Source organism: Hyla sarda, chromosome 3 (assembly GCF_029499605.1).
Source record: "Hyla sarda isolate aHylSar1 chromosome 3, aHylSar1.hap1, whole genome shotgun sequence".
NCBI classification, from domain to species: Eukaryota; Metazoa; Chordata; class Amphibia; order Anura; family Hylidae; genus Hyla; species Hyla sarda.
This window is the reverse complement of record NC_079191.1, coordinates 413,312,391-413,333,153: the sequence shown is the minus strand read 5'-3', so window position 1 is coordinate 413,333,153 and position 20,763 is coordinate 413,312,391. Positions and strand designations below refer to the sequence as shown.

At 40.2% G+C, this 20,763-nt stretch overlaps 1 protein-coding gene across 9 annotated transcripts in view; it reads left to right on the top strand.

Moving 5' to 3' along the window:
- KCNH1 (potassium voltage-gated channel subfamily H member 1) overlaps positions 1-20,763 on the top strand; it is a 436,746-nt gene that overhangs the window by 29,770 nt on the left and 386,213 nt on the right. For 2 of the 9 annotated variants that reach the window (XM_056568216.1, XM_056568218.1), the window contains exon 1: positions 9,322-9,605. The exons of 4 other annotated variants lie outside the window; for them this stretch is intronic. In XM_056568216.1, coding sequence (XP_056424191.1) covers positions 9,512-9,605 — 94 coding nt within the window. In that variant the 5' untranslated portion in view covers positions 9,322-9,511. Of the gene's footprint in view, positions 1-9,320; positions 9,606-9,939; positions 10,195-20,763 lie in introns of those variants that run through there. 3 more of the 9 variants (XM_056568214.1, XM_056568224.1, XM_056568222.1) reach the window with 3 other exon arrangements.

Here is a 20,763-nt window from a genome sequence, read left to right as displayed (position 1 = left end):
TATAGAGAGGACATAGTGTTAAATATATATAGAGGACATAGTGTTATATATAGAGGACATAGTGTCATATATAGAGGACATAGTGTTATATAGAGAGGACATAGTGTTATATATATATATAGAGGACATAGTGTTATATATAGAGGACATAGTGTTATATATAGAGGACATAGTGTTATATATAGAGGACATAGTGTTATATAGAGAGGACATAGTGTTATATATAGAGGACATAGTGTTATATATAGAGGACATAGTGTTATATATAGAGGGCAGTGTTATATATATATATAGGACATAGTGTTATATATAGAGGACATAGTGTTATATATAGAGGACAGTGTTATATATAGAGGACATAGTGTTATATAGAGAGGACATAGTGTTATACATAGAGGACATAGTGTTATATAGAGAGGACATAGTGTTATATATATATATATAGATATATATATATATAGAGGACATAGTGTTATATATAGAGGACATAGTGTTATATATAGAGGACATAGTGTTATATATAGAGGACAGTGTTATATATAGAGGACATAGTGTTATATAGAGAGGACATCGTGTTATATATAGAGGACACAGTGTTATATATAGAGAGGACATAATGTTATATATATAGAGGACATCATGTTATATAGAGGACATAGTGTTATATATATAGAGGACATAGTGTTATATAGAGGACATAGTGTTATATATAGAGAGGACATAGTGTTTTAGAGGACATAGTGTTATATATAGAGAGGACATAGTGTTATACATAGAGGACATAGTGTTATATAGAGAGGACATAGGGTTATATAGAGGACACAGTGTTATATATATATAGAGGACATAATGTTATATATATAGAGGACATAATGTTATATAGAGCACACAGTGTTATATACAGGACATAGTGTTATATAGAGGACATAGTGTTATATATAGAGAGGACATAGTGTTATATATAGAGGACATAGTGTTATATATATATAGAGGACATAGTGTTATATATATATAGAGGACATAGTGTTATATATATAGAGGACATAGTATTATATATAGAGGACATAGTGTTATATATAGAGGACATAGTGTTATATAGAGAGGACATAGTGTTATATATATATAGAGGACATAGTGTTATATATAGAGGACATAGTGTTATATATAGAGGACATAGTGTTATATATAGAGGACATAGTGTTATATATATATAGAGGACATAGTGTTATATATAGAGGACATAGTGTTATATATAGAGGGCAGTGTTATATATATAGAGGACATAGTGTTATATATAGAGGACATAGTGTTATATATAGAGGACATAGTGTTATATAGAGAGGACATAGTGTTATACATAGAGGACATAGTGTTATATAGAGAGGACATAGTGTTATATATATATATATATATATATATATATATATAGAGGACATAGTGTTATATATAGAGGACATAGTGTTATATATAGAGGACATAGTGTTATATATATAGAGGACAGTGTTATATATAGAGGACATAGTGTTATATAGAGAGGACATCATGTCATATATAGAGGACACAGTGTTATATATAGAGAGGACATAATGTTATATATATAGAGGACATCATGTTATATAGAGGACATAGTGTTATATATATAGAGGACATAGTGTTATATAGAGGACATAGTGTTATATATAGAGAGGACATAGTGTTTTAGAGGACATAGGGTTATATATAGAGAGGACATAGTGTTATACATAGAGGACATAGTGTTATATAGAGAGGACATAGGGTTATATAGAGGACACAGTGTTATATATATATAGAGGACATAATGTTATATATATAGAGGACATAATGTTATATAGAGGACATAGTGTTATATATAGGACATAGTGTTATATAGAGGACATAGTGTTATATATAGAGAGGACATAGTGTTATATATAGAGGACATAGTGTTATATATATATATAGAGGACATAGTGTTATATATAGAGAGGACATAGTGTTATATATAGAGAGGACATAGTGTTATATATAGAGAGGACATAGTGTTATCTATAGAGAGGACATAGTGTTATATATATAGAGGACATAGTGTTATATATAGAGGACATAGTGTTATATATATATAGAGGACATAGTGTTATATATAGAGAGGACATAGTGTTATATATAGAGGACATAGTGTTATATATAGAGGACATAGTTTTATATATATAGAGGACATAGTGTTATATATATAGAGGACATAGTGTTATGTATAGAGGACATAGTGTTATATATAGAGGACATAGTATTATATATAGAGGACATAGTGTTATATATAGAGGACATAGTGTTATATATAGAGAACATAGTGTTATATATATAGAGAGGACATAGTGTTATATATAGAGGACATAGTGTTATATATAGAGGACATAATGTTATATAGAGGACATAATGTTATATAGAGGACATAGTGTTATATATAGAGGACATAGTGTTATATATAGAGGACATCGTGTTATATATAGAGGACATAGTGTTATATATATAGAGGACATAGTGTTATATATAGAGGACACAGTGTTTTATATATAGAGGACATAGTGTTATCTATATATAGGACATAGTGTTATATAGAGGACATAGTGTTATATATATAGAGGACATAGTGTAATATATGGAGAGGACATAGTGTTATATATATATAGAGGACACAGTGTTATATATATAGAGGACATAGTGTTATATATAGAGGACATAGTGTTATATATAGAGGACATAGTGTTATATAGAGAGGACATAGTGTTATATATAGAGGACATAGTGTTATATAGAGAGAGGACATAGTGTTATATATAGAGGACATAGTGTTATATATATAGGACATAGTGTTATATATATAGAGGACATAGTGTTATATATAGAGAGGACATAGTGTTATATATATAGAGGACAGTGATATATATAGAGGACATAGTGTTATATATATAGAGGACATAGTGTTATATATAGAGGACATAGTGTTATATAGAGAGGACATAGTGTTATATATAGAGGACAGTGTTATATATAGAGGACATAGTGTTATATTAGAGGGGAAATGTTTCTACAATAATATGAGGAAGTATTACATTACTGAGAGTAGTGGATGCATGGAATAGCCTTCCTGCAGAAGTGGTCACTGCAAATACAGTGAAGGAGTTTAAGCATTCATGGGATAGGTATAAGGAAATCCTTCATATAAGATAGGGATAGGCATAAGGATATCCTTCATATAAGATAGGGATAGGCATAAGGATATCCTTCATATAAGATAGGGATAGGCATAAGGCTATCCTTCATATAAGATAGGGATATGCATAAGGCTATCCTTCATATAAGATAGGGATATGCATAAGGATATCCTTCATATAAGATAGAGATAGGCATAAGGCTATCCTTCATATAAGATAGGGATAGGCATAAGGCTATTCTTCATATAAGATAGAGATAGGTATAAGACTATCCTTCATATAAGATAGGGATATACATAAGGCTATCATTCATATAAGATAGAGATAGGTATAAGGCTATCCTTCATATAAGATAGGGATAGGCATAAGGCTATCCTTCATATAGGATAGGGATAGGCATAAGGCTATCCTTCATATAAGATAGGGATAGGCATAAGGCTATCCTTCATATAAGATAGGGATAGGTATAAAGCTATCCTTCATATAAGATAGGGATAGGCATAAGGATATCCTTCATATAAGATAGAGATAGGCATAAGGCTATCCTTCATATAAGATAGGGATAGGCATAAGGCTATTCTTCATATAAGATAGAGATAGGTATAAGACTATCCTTCATATAAGATAGGGATATACATAAGGCTATCCTTCATATAAGATAGAGATAGGTATAAGGCTATCCTTCATATAAGATAGGGATAGGCATAAGGCTATCCTTCATATAGGATAGGGATAGGCATAAGGCTATCCTTCATATAAGATAGGGATAGGCATAAGGCTATCCTTCATATAAGATAGGGATAGGTATAAGGCTATCCTTCATATAAGATAGGGATAGGCATAAGGATATCCTTCATATAAGATAGGGATAGGTATAAGACTATCCTTCATATAAGATAGGACCAGGGACTATTGATAGGATTCAGATTATTGGGCAGACTAGATGGGCCAAGTGGTCCAGAAAAGACCATTGTATGTTGAGGCCATTGTAAGTTGAGGGATCACTGTACTATCAGCCATGTTTAATCATGTGACCTTCTGAGTACTGACATTGGGCAAAAACAATTTTGATCAATCTCCCCCAATGCGTCCGGCTACTTTGCTCACATGACGGGACAAACATTGGTTGTCTCTAAGAAAGTTGACCATGGTGTTCCCGAGCCGCAGAACAACCACTTCTATTATCAAGTAGAGCAAGAGTCAGTCAAGTGAATGGACGCAGCTGCAATATACAGCACAGCCGCTAGGAAAAGTATGGCGTGTGCTAGTATGAACAGTATAAAACATGAGGTAAACAATGAAAAGGCTGGAGCCCCATATCAGCAGGATTTTTGAAAGTCAGACCCCTACAGATCTAATATTGAGGGCCTAGTTAACCCCTATCAAGCGTGGTATTGATAAAGGCAAAAACTAATTTCAGGAGGATTTGTTTGCATTGGTCATCGGCTTCAGTTCATATCCAGTGGCTGCATCTGATTCACACAGGAGCAAGGACTCCTATCAAAAGTCAGGAGTCCCTGCTTATGTACACTGAGCAGCAAGGGGTACACTGCATGCCTCTCCACACAGTTAAAATTTGCTGAGCTAGATGCAGAGCACATTGTAAATGTAAGTGATGAAACATACGGTCTTAACCTGATGGTCATTGCCAGTTACATCCGCACCAGAACCGTCTCATTGAATGTATACTGAGTGCCTAGGGGGGATATTAAAGTGCCTAGATTTATTTTACCTTTTGATAAATTCTGCATATCTAAGCCTGGGCAGAGGCCACAGTAATCTGGATTTGTGCCGATGTGATATGATGATCTCTAAGAAAGGCTTATTTTTTTTTTCTTTAAATCTATTCTTTAAAGGGGTACTCCACTGGAAAACATTTTTTTTTGTAAATCAACTGGTGCCAGAAAGTTAAACAGATTTGTAAATTACTTCTATTTAAAAATCTTAATCCTTCCAGTACTTATCAGCTGCTTTTATGATCCACAGGAAGTTCTTTTCTTTTTTGAATTTCCTTTCTGTCTGACCACAGTGCTCTCTGCTGACACCTCTGTTCATTTTAGGAATTGTCCAGAGTAAGAGCAAATCCCCATAGAAAACCTATTCTGCTCTGAACAGTTCTTAAAATGGACAGCGGTGTCAGCAGAGAGCACTGTGGTCAGACAGAAAGGAAATTAAAAAAAGAAAAGAACTTCCTGTGGATCATAACAGCAGCTGATAAGTACTGGAAGGATTAAGATTTTTAAATAGAAGTAATTTACAAATCTGTTTAACTTTCTGGCACCAGTTGATTTAAAAAAAAAGTTTTCCAGTAGAGTACCCCTTTAAAGGGGTACTACCGTACTGACAACATCGCTCCGGGTCTGATGACTGCCGATCACGGGGCCAGAGTATCGGGACATCACGGCTCTGCCCCATGTGACATCACGCTCCGCCCCCTCAATGTAAGTCTATGGCAGGGGGCGAGACAGCTGTCTTGCCCCTGCCATAGACTTGCATTGAGGGGGAGGATCGTGATGTCACACGGGGGCGGAGCTGTGACGTCACGATCACCGTCCCCGTCATCAGACCCGGAGCGGATGTTCGCTCCAGCGCCTGATGAGAGCGGGGTGCTGCGTGCGAGATCCCGCGCGATCAGGCAACTTATCCCCTATCCTTTAGATAGGGGATAAGTTGTCAGCACGGTAGTACCCCTTTAAGGAAAGGCTTATCTTTTTATCTTCCTTTGATCACCTTGATCGTGTCTACAGAGTCATAGCTGTAGGTGGTGCAGAGGTAGCGGTACATCCAGCCTGAAGGTGCCCAATGACACCACATGTTAGTTAGTGGGGGGCATGTTACGGATACTACAGCATCCTCCCTTCTATTTGCCGAACCGTAAACCCCACCATCTTATGTTACACGGAGGAGCACTGGAGAGGGGAAGATGGCGGTAAAATGGACACCTCCCGAGATACTTATATAATTAGAATTTTTTAAATGTATTTTATATATATATATATATATATATATATATTTAAACTTTATCTTTCAATAGGATACAGAACTTGCCCTAAGGAGCCTAGAGTATCATGCAGTGTGTTGGTATTTTTAATTGTTTATTGTCCCTTTAAATGAGAACTCCGGCAAAAATTACTTATCCTCTTTCCACTGAATAAGGGATAAGTAGCTGATCGCGGTGGGTTCAGCCACTGGGACCCCTCTGCGATTCTTGGGATGGGACCCCTGAGTGAGGAGCATGTGGGACCCCCGAGTGAGGAGTGCTCCATTCATTTCTATGGGAGGACCGATGATGCCCGAGAGCTGTACTCGGGTCTTTTCGGTGCCCCCATAGAAATAAATGGAGCACATGCCGTCTGCAGCACGGAGATAGCGGGGGGGGGGGGGGGGGAACCAGTGATCGAACCCCCTCCCCCCTGTGAACAGCTATTTATCTTCTATCCTGTGGATAGGGGCAGGGGTCAAGTCCTGGCAAAAAAAGTAGGGGAACTCACCATATATTTTCACTCAAGGGCTGGTCCCACATGACTCCTGCTAATGGGAACAGTGTTCCTGCTGTGGAAAAAGTGCATGAACTCCATACCCATGCGTTTCTGCAGGACATGAGCCCTGCATAGAGATACATTATTTTTTGCTGTCTCCTTTAACCGAAGATGTAAACCTCCCCCACCTTGACCCGTGTACGCCGCACCATTATGGGTTGCATGCTGACTCGCTAATATATTTTGCTGTTAGAGAAAATGTCACGGTACAGTACCTTTAGCTTAAATTCGGAGACGTCTCACGATCACCAGCCAAGAAAACCGAGGCCTAAAAGAAGTGAGAACACGGACACTTTCGAGGGTTCTATGCATTTTTGTGTGAAATATTTCATCCTGACTTTTATTACCGTTGCTATAAAGCGCTGGAGATCTGCCAACGGGACTCTGCTGTCTAATGATATATTAGGATAAGAAGGACCATAGTATTCGCAGTGCCCCGGCCTGACCGAAAAACGTACTGTGCTGTGTGAGGAACATCAAGACGAAACTTTATTCTCTAGCACTTGACACAGAGCCAGAGAAATAGGCTATTATTCTTTTTTTTTTTTTGGCTCGAAACGCGTCCATTGCCCCACACTGCGAAGGAAGACATTTTTTAGGGGATTAAAATGTTGGCTGTCCAGGCATGCTGGAAGTTGTAGTTTGCAACAGATGGAGGTCCATAGTTTGGGTACCACTGGTCTAGTTGATTAGGAGTAGGGGTCTATTCACATGGCAGAATCTCCGCTTGCGGAATTCCATCTCAAATTAAAGCCCATAGACTTCTATGGGATTTGGCACTCCTAATCACACTTCTGAATTTCCGCAAGCGGAAATTCAGAAGTGTGAATGGGAGTGTGGAATCCCATAGAAGTCTATGGCCTTTAATTTGAGGTTGAATTCGCAAATGGAAATTCAGAAGTGTGAATGGGAGTGCGGAATCCCATATAAGTCTATTGGGCTTTCATTCGAGGTGGAATTCCGCAAGCGGCAATTCAGAAGTGTGAATGGGAGTGCGGAATCCCATAGAAATATATGGGCTTTAATTTGAGGTTGAATTCGCAAGTGGAAATTCAGAAGTGTGAATGGGAGTGCGGAATCCCATATAAGTCTATTGGGCTTTAATTTGGAGTGGAATTCTTAAAGCGGAAATTCTGCCGTATGAATAGACCCTAAGGCTAGGTTCACACTATGGAATCTCTGGGCAGAAAATTTCCAATAGACTGCAATGTGTTCCGCGAGTATTTCTGCCTGAAGAATGAGCAACGCCATTCTTCAGGTGGAAATTTCCAAGCGGATTTTCCGTTCACAAATTCTGCTTCACAAATTCCGAAGTGTGAATTTGTGAACGGAAACCCAAAGCGGAATGCAGGCGGAAATTCCGTAGCGTGAACCTAGCCTGAAGATGAAATGCACTCAAATTTAGGCATCCATTTCTTTTTGTGATAAAGTTCAATCCAATGCAACTCAAATGTATGCATCTTTTGTGTAAAGTTTGCCCTAATGGTGAAGTAGTAGGATTTACTAGAGAATGCAGTAGGTAGCGGCAGGGCTCAAGTGCTGCAGGAACGCATGGGAATGGAGTTCCTGCACTTTTTCCACAGCAGGAACACTGCGGGAGATTTATCAAAACCTGTCCAGAGGAAAAGTTGCTGAGTTGCCCATAGCAACCAATCAGATCACTACTTTCATTTTTGAAAAAGCCTCTATAAAATGAAAGAAGCGATCTGATTGGTTGCTATGGGCAACTCAGCAACTTTTCCTCTGCACAGGTATTGATAAATCTCCCCCACTGTTCCCATTAGTAGGAGTCCTACAGTACCAGCCCATGAGTGGACATCTTGGGGGAGTTCCCACACTTTTTTTTCCAGGTCTTGATCCCTGGGTAGGGGTCTAACTATAGAAGGTGCAGAGGTTGGATTTTAAAGAAGAAGGGGCCTTCAAACATTCTCTGCCTTATATGAGGAGACCAATGCTACAAATACCACGTGATAGTCGAGGAGCCAAGTTACAGATTTTGTATTAGGGCCCCGCAGCTTGGCAATATGGGGGACTACACCGTGATATTAATGCACACATCAGAGGAACTTTATGAGGAACCTTATGATAAGGCGCATTAAAGGGGTACTCCCCTGGAAAACAAGCTTTTAAAATCAACTGGTGCCAGAAAGATAAACAGATTTGTAAATGACGTCTATTAAAAAAAATCTTAATCCTCCCAGTACTTATCAGCTGCTGTTATGATCCATAGGAAGTTCTTTTCTTTTTGAATTTCCTTACGGTCTGACCACAGTGCTCTCTGCTGACACCTCTGTCCATTTTAGGAACTGTCCAGAGCAGGTGAGGTTTTATATGGGGATTTGTTCCTACTCTGGACAGTTCCTAAAATGAACAGAGGTGTCAGCAGAGAGCACTGTGGTCAGACAGAAAGGAAATTAAAAAGAAAATAACTTCCTATGGATCATAACAGCAGCTGATAAGTACTGGAAGGATTAAGATTTTTTAATAGAAGTCATTTACAAATCTGTTTAACTTTCTGGCACCAGTTGGTTTAAAAAAAATGTTTTTCAGGGGAGTACCCCTTTAAGAAAAACAAAGATAATAATAATACTTTAAGTCTTGTCAAAGGGATGCACTGCCTTTTTGGGTTCTAGGGCCACATTGATAGGTTGTACTACTTAAAGAGGTATTCCAATCTGAAAAGGATATATCGCAAACACAGGATATGTCTCTAGTAACAAACAGACCAAGAAAAAAAATAAATAAAACAGAAATCTACTTATGTGCAAGAGGAGGGGAGAAGCGGCCTGGGTCGTGTACCTGGACTCTGTGAGCCTGTCTTCTTCCTCCAGAGGATCCTTACTGTCCCTAAAAGGTAAATCAAGGCTTCCTTCTCATCTCAGCAGCATAACCCTTTCTTACTGAGCTGATGCTGTTTCTTTCATTTCTGCTTACATAACACCTTAAAAGTAACCCCTTCTACCTCTGCATCCCATCTATAGTAGTGTACTGTAAATCATCCTCCATCACAGTGCCAACCTGTTCAGTTCCGTGCATTTTACCAGCACTATGTCATGGCGTAGAATAAAGGAGAAGATTACATGCTGTAATTGGCCAAACAACTAAATGAAAGGAAGTACCTGTGTGTGTAGTACTGGCAAACAACCCAGCTCTGATCATGCGCCTTCAAATGGAGAGAATGAGCAATAGCTGTGCACCATCGAGGGGACACTTTGGGGAGTAGTAACAGCCGTGACAACACTAAAATCATCCTGTCACAACAAAACAATGCAGGTTATTAAAACCCTTTGAATAGACAGGTTTGCTTTAGGATAGGGTCACACACACGAGCTCCCTGATCCCTATGTGTCCACTCATCGCAGTGGATTTCCCGATGGCAGTCACAAGCTGACATACAGAGCTACCCGACCGCAGCAGGGATCTCGTTCGGCAGCATCAAATAGGTAGTGTCAAGTCTTCCATGTCATATGTCATCCCATAAAGCAACATTAAAGGACAACTGCAGCGGTATGACCCTATCCACAGGATAGGGGTTAAGTGTTTGATTGCAGGGGGTCCGACTGCTGGGACCCCCCTCGATCTCCCTAACGGGGCGCCGCCATTATCGCTCATTGTGATGTAGGGTCGACCTAGAGGTCGACGGTGAAGCCCCGTCTCCTCCCCGTCCCCATACAGTTCTATGGGGGAGGCACAAACGCTGCCTCCCCGCCTCTCCCATAGAGATGTATGGAGGAGGCGTGCCGGCTGCAGCGTCATGCTGCGGCTGGCACCCCCTCTGCACCGGACAGCCGCGGCCCAGTACAGGAGATCACAGGGGGCCCCAGCGGTCGGACCCCCCGCGATCAAACACTTATCTCCTATCCTGTGGATAGGGGATAAGTGTTAATCACGCTGCAGATGTCCTTTAAGTAAAGTTTAAAAATTTTCTTTCGATTTTTTAATGCAAATATATGTATTTACTTCCTGTGGCAGTGGTCGTGACGTCATGGCCACGCCCCCTCCATGCATGTCTATGGGAGGGGGCGTGTCAGAAGACACGCCCCCTCCCATAGACATGCATGGAGGGGGGGCAGTGGCCGTGACGTCACAACCACTGCCACATGAACCCACCATTTGTTTAGAACGCCGGGTGCTGCGGGAGATCGTAGGATGAAAGAGGTGTGATGTGACGTCATGAGGGGGCGTGGCTGTGATGTCACGATCACGGCTTCCGGCTCCGAGCGTTCTATACAAAATGTTCAAAATGCTGGAGCACCGGAGTACCCCTTTAAGACAAATCTAAACGTTTTATTTTGATTAGTACAAAACTGCAGTGGCTGAAATGTCACCACTGGCCGATGTGCTGAGCGCCCGCTGCTCTCCGCGCAGTTTTCTCTCCGCGCAGTTCCCTCTCTTGGATTTTGTTTTTGTTTCCAATTGATATTTTCAAATTTGTTACAAATGTCAGGAATAAACCTTTCATTCTAGCTCTCAAGAAATATCTATAGACATGTCATTATTATACTCTTTCATCCAAACATTCACTCACCCCAGCTAGACCTTCATTGCTCAGATAAAAAGGTGATAATCTGCTCACCGGAGGGGACTGAGAAGACCGAATTTACTGTAATAATACATTGTAAAGGTTGTGTGTAAATGGAAGATTTAAAATGTTAAAGAAGCACTCCTGGATTTTTTTTTATCTTTTTCTTTGCTTATATAGTTCAGCATTGGCTTTTGTCAGAGAATAATGTGGAGGTTCTTCTGTATGCTTTGTGTTTATCTGTTTTAGCTGATGCAGCAGGCATAAATTTGGAGCTATACTGACAGCAGTTCCATCCATCCCTGGATTGATTTCCTAATGCTGCCTACATTTCCAATGAGTTTCCTGGCTGTGCAGAGAAAGGGTGTGGCATATGATCACTGCACCTCATATGATTAAACTGCTGGTGCTGAAGTTCAGCTAGGAAAGCTCTTTAGACTCATAAGTGGTTTACAGTCAGTTCACATTATGTTCAGTTTTGATGCATGTTCTTATTCTAAGTGCGTGTCTATTAGGCGAAAGCGATTTGACCCATAATCACAATTGCGGTGTTAAATACGGATTTAAAGGGGTATTCCAGGAAAAAACTTTTTTTTATATATCAACTGGTTCCAGAAAGTTAAACATATTTGTAAATTACTTCTATTAAAAAATCTTAATCCTTTCAGTACTTATGAGCTTCTGAAGTTAAGGTTGTTCTTTTCTGTCTAAGTGCTCTCTGATGACACGTATCTCAGGAAACGCCCAGTTTAGAAGCAAATCCCCATAGCAAACCTCTTCTAAACTGGGCGGTTCCCGAGACACGTCTCATCAGAGATTACTTAGACAGAAAAGAACAACCTAAACTTCAGAAGCTCATAAGTACTGAAAGGATTAAGTTTTTTAAATAGAAGTAATTTACAAATCTGTTTAATTTTATGGAGCCAGTTGATTATATAAAAAAAAGTTTTTTCCTGGATAACCCCTTTAAAGTCCTAAGGCTGTGTTTACTTTTTTACTGCATATTTCACACTTTTTTGCTGCAATTTTGCCTATTTTTGCTGCTATTTTCTAAAACTGCAGTAAAAATTTTAAGTTTTTAACGAGATTTCCACCGTCACGGTAAAGTAGCCACATTTTTGCCATGATTTTGGGAAAATCACAGCCAGAAAAAAAAACAACAAATAAATGGTGAGGTGTATAACTACTATATATGTGGATCCTATAGCGAATGCAGCAGCAATATACAGATAGAGCTGGAGGGGAGGTGTAAAACTGCTATATATCCTGATCCCATAGAGATAGCAGCAGCAGTATGCAGGTAAAGCTGGAGGGGTGGTGTATAACTACTATTTATCATGATCTTATAGCGATCACAGCAGCAGTATACAGATAGAGCTAGAGGGGAGGGGTGTAACTACCATATATCCATGGGGATAGCAACAGCAGTATACAATAAAGCTGGGAGGGAAGGAATCTGGGAGCTAGCAGGAGGAATATTATAGTTCTGACCCAGGACTAACCACTTCCTTTGACACATTAAATAGTGCGATTTTTTTATTATTTTGAGTTAGACTGGTGATAACATGACCCAGTTACAGTAATGAACCACGTGGATGCTGCTGTGCTGGAATAAAACAGATGGAGCTGTGGGAATAGTGATAGTGAGTCTGCATGATATGGAAAAATGCTTCTTTATTATTAGACCGTCATTGTCTGATGAATAGGGGTCTGACACCTGGCATCCCTGATGGTCAGCTATTTGCCAGAGCCATTGTGCCGGCATACATAGATGACCATGGTGTAGTGACTGTGCTGGGTTCACTTCAATGTGAGCCGAGCTCCAGTAACCCAACCCAACAAGACCTCTATACAATGTACAGAACTATCTGCTTCTGCCTTCATTCGCTGTGCAGCTGCATCTCCCTCCTCTCCCTCCACCTGGTCTGCTATTGTGACTCTGGAGACTATGGGGGTTTCTGAACATTCACGTGTCACTTCTCTCAACAAAGTTTCATATCTTCACATGTGAGGATAATTTGCACCCTATATTCTGTGTCAGTAAAACTCCTTTATATCATACCAGTACTCTGTGAAACTGTCTTAAAGGGGTACTCCCGTGGAAAACTTTTTTTTTTTTTTTATCAACTGGTGCCAGAAAGTTAAACAGATTTGTAAATTACTTCTATTAAAAAATCTTATTCCTTCCAATACATTTTAGGGGCTGTATACTACAGAGGAAATGCTTTTCTTTTTGGATTTCTCTGATGTCACGACCACAGTGCTCTCTGCTGACCTCTGCTGTCCATTTTTGGAACTGTCCAGAGCAGGAGAAAATCCCCTTAGCAAACATATGCTGCTCTGGACCGTTCCTAAAATGGACAGCAGAGAGCACTGTGGTCATGACATCAGAGAAATGCAAAAAGAAAAGCATTTCCTCTGTAGTTTATAGCCCCTAAAAAGTACTGGAAGGATTAAGATTTTTTAATAGAAGTAATTTGCAAATCTGTTTAACTTTCTGGCACCAGTTGATTAAAAAAAAAAAAAAAAAAGTTTTCCACAGGAGTACCCCTTTAATTTGTTTATCTTTAGACTTACTGGGACCTGTCTTGTCCAAGGAATCGCACTTTTTTCTCTCCAGAAAGGGTCTATTCACACAGGGAATTTTTGCCTGTTTGCAAGTGGAAATTCCTAAGTGTCAATGGGAGTGCCGAATCACATACAAGTGTATTGGGCTTTCATTTCAGGTGGAATTCCACACTCCCATAGACACTTCAGAATTTCAGCTTGCAAGCAGGCAAAAATTCCCCGTGTGAATAGACCCATTGCTGCTCAATCCCATTAAAGGGGTATTCCAGGCAAAAACTTTTATATATATATATATATATGTATATATATATATATATATATATATATATATATATATATATCAACTGGCTCTAGAAAGTTAAACAGATTTGTAAATTACTTCTATTAAAAAATCTTAATCCTTTCAGTACTTATGAGCTTCTGAAGTTAAGGTTGTTTTTATCTGTCTAAGTGCTCTCAGTTTAGAAGAGGTTTGCTATGGGGATTTGCTTCTAAACTGGGCGTTTCCCGAGACACGTGTCATCAGAGAGGACTTAGACAGAAAAGAACAACCTTAACTTCAGAAGCTCATAATTACTGAAAGGATTAAGATTTTTTAATAGAAGTAATTTACAAATCTGTTTAACTTTCTGGAGCCAGTTGATATATATAAAAAAGTTTTTTCCTGGAATACCCCTTTAAAGTGCGTTTGTCTGAGCCGTAATACTGACCACAGAGCGGTGCCATAAAATCTGACCTGTTTTTCTATTTCAGAGAAATAACTAATTGAGCAAGCATTTGTTTGTGTGGATCTTGGCCCGGTGGCCGCTTCCTTGTTGACCTAAAAGCTAGGAGGAACTTAGTGCAGGTTGGCAGGGCCGAGTCTTCCTATAGGCAAAATAGGCAGCCGTCTAGAGCGCCCTCTTGATAGGGGCACCGATCTGCCCACTGCAAGAAAGTTAGACACCAGCCAGCATCTGAAGCACCCGCCCGGCCAGAACCACCGTCCTGTGAGGAGGAGGTTTGTTACAGTGTGTCAACCCAGTAGTAGGTGATTACATGAGGAGTGGGTTTGTTACAGATTGTCACCCCCGTAGTAAGGTGGGGAGTGTCAAAGGGTGAAGATACAGTGGTCTCTCAACATATGATGGTAATTTGACCCATCGTTTGTCGAATCCATCGTATGTTGAGGGATTCGTGCAATAGTAAAAGTACTTTTATACTCACCTGTCCCCACTGCTTCAGACCGCGTCCTCACCGTTCCCGATGGTCTCTCAGGGGCTTCCGATGCTGTCCCGCTGCTCCGGCGTCTTCTTCTGGATCCTCCGGTGTCCGGGCCTCGCTTTCTGGTGACGTTATTACGTTGATGCGCCGGGACGGCGTGCGCACTGACGTAATAACGACGCCGGAAAGCGAGGCCCAGACCCTGGAGAAGATGCGGAAGACGCCGGAGGATCGCGAAGTGGACCCGGAGCAGCGGGGATAGATAAGTGAACCTGCCCGGGATGCTTAAACTGCTATCCGACTGCAGCTTAAGCATTTTGCGCTGTCGGATAGCAGCGATGGCCCCGACATATAAAAGCATCGTATGTCGATTTTATCATAAGTCGGGGCCATCGCATGTCGGGGGGTTACTGTATTGAGCGGAGTCAAGGGGCAGCAAAATTAAAGGGGTAATCCGGCACTTAGACATCTTATCCCCTATCCAAAGGGGGTCCCGCCGCTGGGGATCCCCGTGATCTTGCACGCCGCAGCCCGTTAAAATCAGTCCCCAGAGCGTGTTCGCTCCTGGTCTGATTACTATTGATCACAGGGCAGGAGCATTGTGACGTCACAGCTCCGCCCCCGTGTGATGTCACGCTCCGCCCCCTCAATGCAAGCCTATGGGAGGGGGCGTGACAGCTGCCACACCCCCTCTCATAGACTTGCATTGAGGGGGCAAGGCGTGACATCACACAGGGCGGAGTCGTGACGTCACAATCTTCTGTTCCGTGGGCGGGAGCCAGAACCTCCATTGCTGCTGGAAGCAGATACAGGTGGGTGCTGCATGCTATTTTGCGGGGGTCCCCAGTGGCGGGACCCCCGCGATCAGACATCTTTGGATAGGGGATAAGATGTGTAGGGGTGGAGTACCCCTTTAACTTTCGCCTAAGGTGGCAAAAATCCTTGCACCAGCCCTCCAGGTTGGCCAAATAAAAAGGGAATATCGAAATATCTTGACCATGGCAGGGAGGCTTGTTGATGCCCCCGTCCTCGTACCCAGGGCACGTCTGCTACCAGTCCACTTTGCTATTTACTAGAAATCTTCTGACTTTTTCTATGTTACATGTTATTTGTTTGTAAATCAAAAAATATGGTGTTGGATCTGTATGGCATCTACCAGTCTTTGTGTGAGCGGGCACGCTGCCCATTACTCCTAGAACAGATGGAGAACCCGTGGGTTATATAAAGCTGTTGTATGGCCTGTGTGAGTACTAAGTGGGAACAATTGCACTCTCTTTGGCTGTCACTTCTATGGTACTTAGAGGTTATCATGATACCTGGTGCCTCATGTACTGTTGTGTAGCGTTACATTTTGGTAAAAATAAAGTGTGAAGAGATGTATTTCAGTCTATTTATTAATGCACCAAGAATAGTTTCCCTATTGTCCCGACCAATCCGTAACTTTCTGCAGTGGCCTTTTATTTTAATATCCGAGTGATTTATAAAATTGTTTACCCAATTTTAGGTACATTTTCACACACGGATTTTTCACTTTCAACAGAGAGGTTAAAGGGTTATCCAGGAAAAAACTTTTTATATATATATCAACTGGCTCCAGAAAGTTAAACAGATTTGTAAATTACTTCTATTAAAATGTATTTAAGTGTTGTGCAGCTCACAGAGTCGGGAATGCGAGGTTAACTGAAGGTTCTCACCCTAAGAGAACAGAAAATATTTAATAATTAAAGAATATATGGATTCAGTCCTCAACCCAACTTCCTCTGGCACATACAGCAGCTGAAAAGTACTGGAAGGATTATGATTTTTATATAGAAGTAATTTACAAATCTGTATAACTTTCTGGCACCAGTTGATCTAAAAACATTTTTCCCCTCTGTAGTACCCCTTTAATGTAGGGTAAAATAAAAAAAAACTTAACTTCAGAAGCTTATAAGTACTGAAAGGATTAAGATTTTTTAATAGAAGTATTTTACAAATCTGTTTAACTTTCTGGCACCAGATGATTTAAAAACATTTGTTTTCCACTTGTTTCCACCGGAGCTCCCCTTTAAAGGGGTTATTAAAACTTTTTTTTATATATCAACTGGCTCCAGAAAGTTAAACAGATTTGTAAATTACTTCTATTAAAAAATCTTAATCCTTTCAGTACTTATGAGCTTCTGAAGTTAAGGTTGTTCTTTTCTGTCTCAGTGCTCTCTGATCACACCTGTCTCGGGAACCGCCCAGTTTAGAAGAGGTTTGCTATGGGGATTTGCTTCTAAACTGGGCGTTTCCCAAGACAGGTGTCATCAGAAAGGACTTAGACAGAAAAGAACAACCTTAACTTCAGAAGCTCATAAGTACTGAAAGGATTAAGATTTTTTAATAGAAGTAATTTACAAATCTGTTTAACTTTCTGGAGCCAGTTGATATATAAAAAAAAGTTTTTATAACCCCTTTAAAGGGGAGCTCCGGTGGAAACAAGTGTAAAACAAATGTTTTTAAATCATCTGGTGCCAGAAAGTTAAACAGATTTGTAAATTACTTCTATTAAAAAATCTTAATCCTTTCATTACTTATGAGCTTCTGAAGTTAAGTTATTTTTTTTACCCTACATTAAAGGGGTACTTCAGAGGGGAAAAATGTTTTTAGGTCAACTGGTGCCAGAAAGTTATACAGATTTGTAAATGACTTCTATTTAAAAATCATAATCCTTCCAGTACGTATCAGCTGCTGTATGCGCCAGAGGAAGTTGGGTTGTTCTTTCCTGTCTGACCACAGTGCTCTCTGCTGACATCTTTCTAAATCAGGAACTGTCCAGAGCAGGAGAGGTTTCCTCTGGGGATTGGCCTATACTCTTGACATTTCCTGATACAGACAGATGTGGCAGCAGAGAGCACTGTGGTCAGGCTGTAACAAACTACACAACTTCCTTTGGAGCATACAGCAGCTGTTAAGTACTGGAAGGATTAAGATTTTTATATAGAAATCATTTACAAATCTGTTTAACTTTCTGGCTCCAGTTGATTTGACTCCCCCCCCCCCCCCCCCCACATAATAATAAAAGAAAAGAAAAGAAAAAGGGAAAAAGAAATGGAGAGTTGCCCCCTATTCTGCGGAATAGAGAGAACTTCAGCCCAATTGTAAATCTGGCTCTCAGACTGGTGGAGGTAAGCACCCTTGATGGGAAAACTTGAAATCAGAAGGGAATGTCCAGTGTTGACGGGAAAGATGCTCTTAGAAATCCAAATTTATCCAATATTTTTCAATCATGCAGAACATCACAGACGTGTATATAAAGCTGCGCTGACGCGTTTCAAGCATTCTAAGGGCTCAAGCACACTATGGATTTTCTGGTGCGGAATTCTGTTTAGAAATTCTGATGCATCAGAGTCCCATTGCTGTGAATGGGATTCTGCAGCACTGTGCACTCTACGGAATTTACTAAATTCTTTCGGCGGAATGCATTGCTGGCTATGGGGACCGGCAATGTCCATGCGGTCCTAGCTTCCACCATCCGGGCGGAGATTCCGTAGTGTGCATGGACTCTTAGTTTCTTAGGGGTACTACTACAAGCGCCATGAGAGCTTGACACAACTTGAGGAACCCCTGTACATAGGATATATATATCAGGCGTGGTCATCTTAGTGGCCTTCAGGGACTTTGTTACCCATATTTTGGTGGTTCTTGAGGTTTGACCTGATACTTTGGAAACAGACTGAAGATATACCCTGCCATAGTGTACTGTTCTGTTCATTCACATCACCATTTTGCCATACTGTTTTGCATCAGTTTTTTTTTTATAGCAGAACGGATGCCCAAAAACTGACACAACTGCATGCAAACGTGTGCTCTGAAATGAAACTGCAAACGGTTTTAAACCGTATGTGCTTTGAATTTAGAGGTCCGGTTGCATCAGTTTTTGTAATAAAAAACGTAAACCTTTGTTTTGTTAAAGGGGTACTCCGCAAGCCTTTTTTTTAAATCAACTTATGGCAGTTTCGCACGTAAGTGCGTGCTTCTTCCGGCCTCAAGGCCGGAAGAAGCACGCACTTATGTGCGAAACTGCCGGCGTAGCCTCCGAGCGCCACATACCAGCGCCTATGCCATGACCCCGCATCCCGTCACCGAACCTCCAGACGCGATCGTCTCTGCTTTGTGGTGAGTGCATGTACGTGCCCCTCTTTTTTGTCTAGATTTGTAAATTACTTCTATTAAAAAAAATCTTAATCCTTCCTGTACTTATTAGCTGCTGAATACAACAGAGGAAATTATTTTCTTTTCGGAACACAGAGCTCTCTGCTGAATCACGAGCACAGTGCTCTCTGCTGACATCTCTGGTCTGGACAGTTCCTAAAATGGACAGAGATGTCAGCAGAGAGCACAGTGCTCGTGATGTCAGCAGAGAGCACTGTGTTCCAAAAAGAAAAGAATTTCCTCTGTAGTATTCAGCAGCTAATAAGTACTGGAAGGATTAAGATTTTTTTTTTATAGAAGTAATTTACAAATCTGCTTAACTTTCTGGCACCAGTAGATAAAAAAAAAAAAAATAATAATAATAATAATTTCCACTGGAGTACCCCTTTAACACTTTAGTTCAATAAAGTTCCAATTGTTTTATTGAAATTCCAAGGAAAGTAGGGGTGGTTTGCCATGAATAAGAGAAAAACATCCCAGAAACCATATTGCACTGTAGACACATCTGTTTTTCATTGACTTCAATGTAAAAAAAAAAAAAAAGTATACGGTTCGTATACGGTTTTTAAACAGGACACAAAACCGTAGTAGACTGCAGTTTTGTGTATAGTAAAAATAAAACCACACAAAACCGTACACGACCAAAAACATACGCAACCGGATGCATTTTGTTGCATATATTTTTGCATGGGAGGTCTATATACTGTATATGGTTTTCCATACGGTTGTATACGGTTTTCCTATACAAAACAGTATACGGGAACTGTGGAGCAAAATTGTGATGTCATCATATTGCTATACAGTTCCCGTATACTGTTTTGTATAGGAAAACCGGATACAACCGTATGGAAAACCGTATACATAGACCTCCCATGCAAAAACATATGCAACAAGATGCACCCGGTTGCATATGTTTTTAGTGGTGTACAGTTTTGTGTGTTTTTTTTTACCGTACACAAAACTGCAGTCCACGGCTGGGTTCACACCACGTTTTGCAATACAGCTCCCGTATACGTTTTCAATGTGAAAACCGTACAGAACCGTATTGAAAACCGTATGCATTGACTCTCCTTTGTAAACCGTATGCCAAAAGATGCATCAGGTTGTGTCAGTTTTGCATCCTGTAAGGTTTTGTCAGTTTTTTTTTCCTGTACCCAAAAGTGTAGCCTACCACGGTTTATGGTCCGGGTGAAAAACCATATTGAAACATATAAGTTTTCTTTAACATCGGAATCAATGGGAACCGTAGAGAACCGTATGTGCGTACGGTTCCATCCGGTTTTCACCATACAGTTTTTGACTTTGCACAGTTTTTTTTCTTGAAATTTCAATCAAACAAGTGAAACTTTATTCATAATGGAGTGAAAAGTTAAAAACGTATACGTTTTTTTCTTAAAAAATGGATGCAACCGGACATAATTTTTCAAACCATATACGGATTAAAATTTGTACACACGTTTGATACAGTTTAGTCAGGTTTTGAGGAATCAGTTTTTTTTTTATCAAAAACCTGATACGGGAACTGTATTGCAAAAACGTGGTG